The following is an 11,189-nucleotide window of genomic DNA, read 5'->3' as shown; positions in this document are numbered from 1 at the left end:
ATCTATCTGTCTATCTATCTATCTATCTATCTATCCATCTATCTATCTATCTATCTATCTATCTATCTATCTATCTATCTATCTATCTATCTATCTCTCTTTGCTGTTACCAAAATTAACTCCCAAAAGCTTTTGTATTTGGCACTTAAGCCCTTTTCGCTATTGCGGCTCGGATTGTTCATGCTACAGACACAATTCATCATATTAACACGATTAAAGTTCAACAAAAAGAATACAATAAATCTGTATGTATATTATCGCATTCATTATTATTAAATAATTCCGAGTGCAATTGTACTTAACAAAAGAATAAATACGAATAAAAAAATATTCCAACTGATAATAAATACATTACGTACAATTTTATTAATACGAAATAAAAGAACACCAATGACTGGTCACTTTGATTGAAGGAGAGACACGTACTCATATCGGTTAATTACTTTTTAATAAAATATGCACTTAAATTAAAAAAAAAAGAAAACAAAACTCGAAAGCACAATTTCAAAATAAACAAAAAGCACGTGGAAAACTTGATAAACAAATTGAGAGGGAATATGATGAATAATCTTCAATATTAATTCGTTCGCGGATGAAAAATATGTAAATAAACAAACAGTACCCATTGACGAAACATTAAACCTATGAGTACATTGTTGACACTAAGTGTCAAAAATATGTAAAATTCATGTCTAAGTGTGTATGCACTAAGTCATTTATGTTAATTATTATTTTATTTGATTAGTTTTTTTATTTCAAAGATTTTACAACAATAAACCGTTATTTATTTCATTTTAAATGTGGTCTTGTTAATGACATATATATATGAATCAGTTAGGCCGATTATACTTAAGTACATTTAAGTACAAACTGCGTAAACTTTTAGAATGCCAGACATACATATGTAGATAAAGAACGAAAACAATATTCCATAATTAACAGGCCAAGGCGACTATGTGTGATCAGCTACGCTGTTAAAATTTATTCTTTGAAATAGATTTTAGCATAGTCTGTGAACTAGCCTATAGTCTAGCCTTTGAACAAAACTACAGTCCAGTCATTGACTAAAGTTCAGTCTATTAATAGTTCTATATTCTGGTCTTTGAACTAGTCTAAATTCCAATTTATTAAGAGGCTTAAATCTATTCTATGAACTTGACTAAAGTGCATCATATCACCTAAAATAAAGTCTAGATATCTATGTGATAAACTAAAATCTAGTATGTAAATAAAACTAAAGTCGAATCTATAAACAAAAGTATAAATTAGATAAAAGTCCGGTTCAGTTTTTGATGATTTCAGTCCCTGTACTACATCGTCTAGTCACTCAACTATAGCCCAATATATTAACTAGTTTATGAACTAGACTAAAGTCTAGTCAATAAACTAGACTATAGACTATTTTATGAACTAGACTTTAGTCTAGACTCTAGACTATAGTTCAGTCCATGAACTAAACTAACTACCAGTCACTGACTAGACTTAATTATAATTTTTTTATTAACTAGTCTAGGCTATTCTGTGAACTACACTATAGTCTATTCTATGAACAAGACTACAATCTAATCTATGAACTCGATTATAGTATATTTTATGAACTAGACTATTCTTTGAACTAGCCTATAGTCTATTCTATGAACTCTACTCCATGCACTAGAATACAGTCTATTGAACTAGACTACAGTCTATTCTTTGAACTTGACTACAGTCTATTTCATGAACTAGACTACTGTATAGACTTTAAACTAGACTACAGTCTATTCTATGAAATTGACTACAGTCTATTCTATGAAGTAGTCTACAGTCTATTCTATCAATTTGACTAGAGTTGACTAGTATGAACAAGACTACAGTAAATTCTAGGTCATAGAATAGACTGTAGTCTAGGTCTATTCTATGAACTAGACTACAGTCTATTCTATGAACTAGTCTATAGTCTATTCTATGAACTAGACTATAGTCTATTCTATGAACTATTCTATGAACTAGACTACAGTCTATTTTATGAACTAGACTACAGTCTATTCTATGAACTAGACTTCAGTCTATTCTATGAACTAGACTACAGTCTATTCTATGAACTATTCTATGAACTATTCTATGAACTAGACTACAGTCTATTCTATGAACTAGACTACAGTCTATTCTATGAACTAGAATATGGTCTATTCTATAAACTAGATTACAGTCTAATCTATGAACTAGACTACAGTCTTTTCTATGAACTAGACTACAGTCTATTCTATTAACTAGACTACAGTCGATTCTATGAACTAGACTACAGTCTATTCTATGAACTAGACTAAAGTCTATTCTATGAACTAGACTACAGTCTATTCTTTGAACTAGAATACGGTCTATTCTATAAACTAGATTACAGTCTATTCTATGAAGTAGACTACAGTCTATTCTATGAACTAGACTATAGTCTATTCTATGAACTAGACTATAGTCTATTCTATGAACTAGACCATAGTCTATTCTATGAACTAGAATTACAGTCTATTCTATGAACTATTCTATAAACTAGACTACAGTCTATTCTATGAACTAGACTACAGTCTATTCTATGGTCTAGACTATAATCTATTCTATGTTCTAGACTACAGTCTATTCTATGAACTAGACTACAGTCTATTCTATGAACTAGACTATAGTCTATTCTATGAACTAGACTATAGTCTATTCTATGAACTAGACTGTAGTCTATTCTATGAACTAGACTACAGTCTATTCTATGAACTAGACTACAGTCTATTCTATGAACTAGACTACAGACTATTCTATGAACTAGACTACAGTCTATTCTATGAACCAGACTACAGTCTATTCTATGAACTAGACTACAGTCTATTCTATAAACTAGACTACAGTCTATTCTATGAACTAGACTACAGTCTATTCTATGAACTAGACGACAGTCTATTCTATGAACTAGACTACAGTCTATTCTATGAACTAGACTACAGTCTATTCTATGATCTGGACTACAGTCTATTCTATGAACTAGAGTACAGTCTATTCTATGAACTAGACTATAGTCTACTTCATGAACTAGACTACAGTCTATTCTATGAACTACACTACAGTCTATTCTATAAACTAGAATACAGTCTATTCTATGAACTAGACTACAGTCTTTTTTATAAACTAGACTACAGTCTATTCTATGAATTAGACTACAGTCTATTCTATGAACTAGTCTACAGTCTATTCTATAAACTAGAATACAGTCTATTCTATGAACTAGACTACAGTCTATGCTATCAACTTTACTAGAGTCTATTCTGTGAACAAGACTACAGTCCATTCTATGAACAAGACTACAATTTATTATATGAACTAGACTACAGTCTATTCTATAAACTAGACTACAGTCTATTCTATGAACTAGACTACGGTCTATTCTATGAACTAGACTACAGTCTATTCTATGAACCAGACTACAGTCTATTCTATGAACTAGACTACAGTCTATTCTATGAACTAGACTACAGTCTATTCTATAAACTAGACTACAGTCTATTCTATGAACTAGACTACAGTCTATTCTATGAACTAGACTACAGTCTATTCTATGAACTAGACTACAGTCTATTCTATGAACTAGACTACAGTCTATTCTATGAACTAGAGTACAGTCTATTCTATGAACTAGACTATAGTCTACTTCATGAACTAGACTACAGTCTATTCTATGAACTACACTACAGTCTATTCTATAAACTAGAATACAGTCTATTCTATGAACTAGACTACAGTCTTTTTTATGAACTAGACTACAGTCTATTCTATGAACTATACTACAGTCTATTCTATGAACTAGTCTACAGTCTATTCTATAAACTAGAATACAGTCTATTCTATGAACTAGACTACAGTCTATGCTATCAACTTTACTAGAGTCTATTTTGTGAACAAGACTACAGTCCATTCTATGAACAAGACTACAGTTTATTATATGAACTAGACTACAGTCTATTCTATAAACTAGACTACAGTCTATTCTATGAACTAAACTACGGTCTATTCTATGAACTAGACTACAGTCTATTCTATGAACTAGACTACAGTCTATTCTATGAACTAGACTATAGTCTATTCTATGAACTAGACTACAGTCTATTCTATGAACTAGACTACAGTCTATTCTATGAACTAAACTACAGTCTATTCTATGAACTATTCTATGAACTAGACTACAGTCTATTCTATGAACTAGACTACAGTCTATTATATGAACTAGACTACAGTCTATTATATGAACTAGACTACAGTCTATTCTATGAACTAGACTACAGTCTATTCTATGAACTAGACTACAGTATATTATATGAACTAGACTACAGTCTATTCTATAAACTAGACTACAGTCTATTCTATAAACTAGACTACAGTCTATTCTATAAACTACGCTACAGTCTATTCTTTGAACTAGACTACAGTCTAATCTATGAACTATTCTATGAATTAGACTATAGTCTATACTATGATCTATAATAAAGTCTATTCTATGAACTAGACTATATTATATTCTATAGAATAGACTATAGTTTAGTATATTTACAATAGTCTACCATATGAACTATTCTATGTTAGATCATGTTTTTTGTTAAAACAAATCTATAATGTAAACCGGCAATACCGTTCATTGATCAGTAGTACCGACAGTGTATTATAAAATGAGAATGTATAACAATTCCTTTTTTTTTTGTACTAGTTCAATTATTACATTATAAAGTGAGAACAAAGTCTACATAAACAGATCTTGATAATGTGTGTGTTTTTATTAATCAGTTAATTTTGTTATAATAGAACCATCAAACATATTAATACTATAAACATGAAAAAGGCGATAGTTGATTATAAAAGTTAAACCAAAACTTTTAAAAGGAAGGAAAGCGATAAAAAAATGTTCGAGTAGTAGAACGTAAAGATTCAATAATTCACAATAATGTTATTTTATGCGATCAGTTAAATGAATTTGCTGAAATTTGAGAAAAACTTGAACTATACTGTTGAGTCCAAAGTCTGCTTAATTTCACTTTTCTCCAATTTCCTCAAAGTCATTCTATGAAATCATAGCTTATTTAAAGCTTTAACCAAAAATGTTTGTTGGGTTCTCTGATTGTACTTGTAGTGTCTGTTGTACTTGGTTAAGTTTTACTTTAATTCCCAGATAATTTGTTTGGGGGAATACTGCCACTGTTTACTGCTTAATCGGTTGATATTTGTGTGTTATATTTTACATTGTGCAAACCACTGAGGACTATTGCGATCAGTTTCATTTTGTATTTCGTGGTGAAAACATATGCTAAGATTGATTGATTTATTGGTTTAAAAAAAAAATATAATAAATTAAAAAATATATATAGGTATTAAAAGAAAGTGTTTAAAGGAATTAGAAATAAAAATTTGAAGGAAATATGGTGGAAAAACAATTGGATAGAAAAATTGCTTCCCCGGAAAAATGTGCTCAAAGTGGTAAGTTCATAAAAGTAACAATTAAGGAAAAGTATTTTGTTTTTTATATTAATTTTGAACATAATGGAATATTTATTAATAATTAAATATTATACATAATTTAAGTGGATATTTTATTTAAATCTTAAAGAATCATGATGATCTTTAAAGTACAGATTAGATGAAGAATGTGAAAAGAACAGTAACCAATAATTTAGGGTTTTTTAACAGCTGATGAAAAGCTAAAAATAGAACAAGTAAAAGTGCTATATTCGGCTGTGCCGAATCTTATATACCCTTCACCATAGTGTATTTTAAACATATTAGTTTTATAAATTTTAAATTTTTCCCGTCTACATTATTATTACACCAAAAGAAAAACAAAATGAACAACAACAACGCTAAACGAAATAAAACAAAAACAAAATTCACAAGGCATCTAAAACAACGGACATCTAAACACACATAACGAAAAACACAGAAAAACATAAACAAAATAAACAACGCAATAAGACCAACCGACTTCCAAATATACGAACAGAATTTCCAAAAAACACAACTCAATGACGCCAACAGCATCCAAACATAAAAAAATACACAGCTGAATAAAACCAAATACATCTACACACGCACATGTACATCTTTATCCAATTCACAGTGTTGTTGTTCCTTTTTTATCAAAGCATGAAAAAAATGTGGCTTTTTTGATGAAATTTTCAGAGGTTGTCTCGGATTTTTGCTCATATCTCCGTTATTTATAGACCGATTTTGCTGATTTTAAATAGCCTTTGTAAGCGGGAGCGGAGACAGTCGTCTCTTTACTATCCTCAAGTTAGGTTACTTAGATTATACTCTTAAAAGTAGTTTTTTTTGTTGTACTTCCGAAAGTAGTTATTTTACCCATCTTTTGGATAAATGATTATTACTTTCTACTAATATGGCACCATCTGGTTGACTCAAATTTATATCTTTTGGGTTAATCGTCACATTATTGTCCCATAGTATTCTAGAGAGTAGACACTTGAAATGTTTAAATTTTAGTTCAATTAATATCTTACCACCTGGCTGACTTCGTATTTTTTTGGCCTTTCGTCACAAAAAAACTCTTTTTAATCGAGAATGAAGACAGTCGTCACTTTAGTGTCCCCTTTGTAAGCGAGAGCGGAGGCAATCGTCTCTTTACTGTCTCTTTGTAGGGTGTAGAGTGACGATTGACTTCCTCGTAGGACAAGCCCATGTTAAAATGGTCGATCACCTGGGTAGTCAGGTGGCTAGGGGCCACCACAAGTGGTAGGTTAAGTGGTCAGTTCGGTACTGTCCCGTCGAACTGCTGGGCAGTGTTGTTGTTGCTTTTTAACAAAGCATGAAAAAAATGTGGCTTTTTTGATAAAATTTTCAGAGGTTGTCTCGAATTTTTGCTCATATCTCCGTTATTTATAGACCGATTTTGCTGATTTTAAATAGCGACCTTCTCGAAAGCATGTCTAACTGAATTATTGAAGATTCGGATCTCGCCGATATCTGGGGACCTCTGAAAACTGATTTCAACAGATAGACGGACAGACAGACAGGGTTTAATCGACTCCGCTATCTATTAGGATCCAGAATATATATACTTTATAGGGTCGGAAAATTATATTATAGAAATTACAAACGGAATGACAAAATTATATATACCCTTCTCACGAATTTTTTTATTTTATTTTTGGAATAAAAGCAAACAGCATTTAGTTCAATTGTTTGCAAAAAATAACCAAAACGAAAAATTAATTCACATGTACACATGCAAAATAAAAATAACCAATTTTGGTTAAAAATAACCAAAGAGGCAACACTGGTCATAAAACTGTACGTATGAAATTAAGAGTGCAAAAATGTCTTTAACATAGCTCTTTGCGTACCACTGTTTTGTATGAAACCGCACATCCTATACAAGTGTTGTAATTTTTTGGGAACATTTTTTTGTTTTTTTTTTTCTTTTACAGTAATTTTTAGTTACTTTGCAAAGACACGCTAGAAGTTAATGGGTATTGTATAAGAAGAATTTTAGTTCAGAGCTTCATTTCAGAATATTAGTTATTGGAGTGAATATCTGTGAAAAAAAAATGGTTAAAGAGTTATTTATTTATTTAGTTAAAGTATTTTATTCAAATCAAAATTATAATATTAAATTTTCCAAAGAGTTGTTTAAGTGCCTTAACACCGAAAATGGTCTTTTTGATCAGTTTTTTGATTTCATAAATAAACTTAAAAAACCGAAGGCACCACATATTTGGTTAAAAGAATTGGCTGTAATTTAAGGAATAAAAAAAGGATATGTGACATTATAAAATCAATCGTAAGTAATAAATGTTGCGATTTTATAATTGTACGATAGATCTTCTTAGACAATTGAAAAGCTTGTTGCAGTAACAAGTTAAGCCACTCGATATGAACTAGAACAGAACTAGAACAGAACTAGAACAGAACTAGAACAGAACTAGAACAGAACTAGAACTAGAACAGAACTAGAACAGAACTAGAACAGAACTAGAACTAGAATAGAACTAGAATCAAACTGGAACAGAGCTAGAACAGAACTAGAATAGAACTAGAACAGAACTAGAACAGAACTAGAACAGAACTAAAACAGAACTAAAACAGAACTAGAACACAACTAGAACAGAACTAGAACAGAACTAGAACAGAACTAGAACAGAACTAGAACAGAACTAGAACAGAACTAGAACAGAACTAGAACAGAACTAGAACAGAACTAGAACAGAACTAGAACAGAACTAGAACAGAACTAGAACAGAACTAGAACTAGAACAGAACTAGAACAGAACTAGAACAGAACTAGAACAGAACTAGAACAGAACTAGAACAGAACTAGAACAGAACTAGAACAGAACTAGAACAGAACTAGAACACAACTAGAATAGAACTAGAACAGAACTAGAACAGAACTAGAACAGAACTAGAACAGAACTAGAACAGAACTAGAACAGAACTAGAACAGAAATAGAACAGAACTAGAACACAACTAGAACAGAAATTGAAATAGAACAGAACTAGAACAGAGGAGCTAGAATCGAACAGTACTAAAACAGAACTATTACCGAATTAGAACTTAACTGAAAATGATTCTGAACACTCACCTTCCTTTAACCAAATACTCATAAGTGATATTATTCAGCAAAAAGACCAAAAATATTATATAAAATATATGATAAATTGTCTTCATATGATCGACCTCTAAGAGGGCCGTCAAAAATGATTCGCGCGTAACGAATATCTTTTCAGGCAATGCATTATATTTCTTCGATTTGGATCTTTTCTTATTCCCACTGCTAGAAGAATCTGTATCTGTTGCATTAGTAGTTGTATCCATGACTTTAACATCATCTTCATGAGAAACTTCCTTATCTGTACTTTCAATCGTCTTTGGTTTAGTTTCAGTTCTTATACGATTACTCCAGGTGTTTGATGTGTTAACATGATGATTGTGCAACATATGTGGTGTTGCAAAATTACGAAATTCATTTGTTTGCAGTTCATGTTGTCGAAGTTCTTGCATGACCTCGTCTATCATGCTCGACATACGTTTCTGTACGTCACGCAATACGGTGCTTTGAAATGTTTCCAAACGGTTGCGCACAAAATTTAATTCAATTGTTTGATCGTTTAGCATTGTAGATGATTCTAAAGAAGGGAAGAAAATTGCAATTTTAAATTAATATTAAATTATTTCTTTATATAAAAATATAAACTAAAATGCATTGCGTATCCGGAATGTATTTTAGATGTATAATGTTAATTATAACCTACACCACTATAGTGGGGAGGGTATTATACGTTTGTGCTGATGTTTGTAACATAAAAATAAAAATATTGGTCCAAGTATACCGATCGATTCAGAATCACTTTTTGAGTTGATTAAGACATGCCCGTCCGTCCGTCTGTCCGGCTGTCCATGTAAACCTTGTGCGCAAGGTACAGGCCGCAATTTTCAAGATAATTTGATGAAATTTGGACCAAGCATGTTTTTTGGCACAGGCACCGTACCTCCCGATTTGAATACTTTTTATGCCATAATTACGTCAAATATTCTATTATCTCTCTAAAAATTGACACGAATAAGTTTTATATAAGTATAAATGACACTGCAGATTTTCGTAATGATCGGCCCTTATTTGACCCTAGCCCATATACAAACTCACCCTTCAAAAAATGTCCTAAACGTCTAAAATTGACTTGTAACCATTTGTATAGCAATGAAACTCAACAAAACTAACTGTTATTTAAAAATATATCCTTTTCCCAAATTTATCGAGGATCGGCCCATATTAGGGTATTATATGGTCGGCCATGCCCAACTATACTTTCCTACTTGTTGTATTTGTAAACTAATATAGCAAAAAAAAAATTATTTCTATGAGAGACGGATGAGGCCTCCGGTAGTTATGTGGTTAGTGTTCTAGTCTGGTAGACCGGAGGTGGTAGGTTCAATTCCCACCTGTGGCACTGATTAAGGAGCCCACATCAGGCTCGATAGAGGCCTAGGTGTATTTCTTCGGATTTGTTGTATATATACACATCTTCTAACTAACTATGAGAGACCGATATTTATTCAGAAAAGTAATTGTTAAATAAGTTAGTCCGCATGTTATGCTACTATTTGGGATATAGATTCCATATGTTTATTTAGGATAATCTTTTTATCGCGATAATTTCTATTAGTGCAAATTGTAGATAACCTTTTATTATTTTATAAATGAACAGAACTAGAACATTATCTATATATTGGCATTACTATTACATTTGTAGACATAGGTATAAATTATTAATAGATTATTATAAGTCTGATTATACAAGTGATTAGAAATTATAGATAGAGCCCTCAGAATGTCTGTTTTCATACCCTTCACCTTCGTGAGAAGGGTATATATAAGTTTGTCATTCCGTTTGTAATATCTATAATATAATTTTCCGACCCTATAAAGTGTATTTATATTCTGGATCCTTATAGATAGCGGAGTCGATTAAGCCATGTCCGTCTGTCTGTCTGTCTGTCTGTCTGTCCGTGTGTCTGTCTGACTGTCGATAGTTTTAACGTGAGCACCTGCCGTGTCGGCCTTATCTCACGTTGGTCTTTTTCATCCACTGGGTAGACTTGAGAACGGTCTACCATCGCCCCTTTGTCTTCAATGAAGACGCAGGTGGCAATTTTTGCACATTGGCTATGACCGGTACCATGCGCAAGTACTTTGCTGGAATACTCGAGCTATCTAATCTCTTGCCAAAGTAGTCACGTTGTAAGACAACCACACTACTATGGCTCTGTTGATTCGGCAACAGCACCTAGAGACGTAACCGGTGGACCGAAGCACGATCCTTCAATAAGCCGTAGACATCGTTCTTACTCACAGTGACACGCTATGGCAAGTCGAATATGAACAGAGTAAACTCTGAACATATCTGGACAAGGAAGGAAACTTAATCGGTATCTCTTGTATATGATATCTTTCATCCATCATCATTCAACCCAGCACACATCTCATTTATTCGACACATTCATAGAGAAAAAACATACGACACATTAATTTAGGTATACGGGTGGATGAGTCCCGCATACATCTACATTCATTCTTTATCATATACAATTGATACCAACTCATTTCCAACGCTTAGTCCCACAGTCACTCCTCTGTGGGGTATCTGTTGATTTTCGGCAACAGCACCGA

General features: G+C 32.1%; 2 protein-coding genes across 2 annotated transcripts in view; one reads left to right on the top strand and one right to left on the bottom strand.

Annotated features, from left to right (window-relative positions):
- The first annotated feature begins 5,278 nt into the window (after positions 1–5,278).
- LOC111677357 (sterol O-acyltransferase 1) overlaps positions 5,279–11,189 on the top strand; it is a 7,625-nt gene continuing 1,714 nt past the window's right edge. Inside the window, exon 1 of the mRNA XM_046953429.1 lies at positions 5,279–5,484. Within this exon, the coding sequence (XP_046809385.1) occupies positions 5,427–5,484 (58 nt within the window). The 5' untranslated portion in view covers positions 5,279–5,426. The remainder of the gene's footprint in view (positions 5,485–11,189) is intronic.
- LOC124420882 (sterol O-acyltransferase 1-like) lies at positions 8,585–9,167 on the bottom strand. The gene has a single exon (XM_046955283.1). The coding sequence runs from the start codon at positions 9,134–9,136 to the stop codon at positions 8,600–8,602; it is 537 nt and encodes a 178-aa protein (XP_046811239.1). The 5' UTR covers positions 9,137–9,167; the 3' UTR covers positions 8,585–8,599.

Source organism: Lucilia cuprina, chromosome 6 (genome assembly GCF_022045245.1).
Source record: "Lucilia cuprina isolate Lc7/37 chromosome 6, ASM2204524v1, whole genome shotgun sequence".
NCBI classification, from domain to species: Eukaryota; Metazoa; Arthropoda; class Insecta; order Diptera; family Calliphoridae; genus Lucilia; species Lucilia cuprina.
The sequence above is the reverse complement of the archived record's forward strand: the minus strand, read 5'-3'. Positions and strand labels throughout refer to the sequence as shown.

Excerpts from the sequence above, each read along its gene's own strand:
- LOC124420882 (XM_046955283.1), bottom strand. The coding sequence starts at position 9,136 with ATGCTAAACGATCAAACAATTGAATTAAATTTTGTGCGCAACCGTTTG.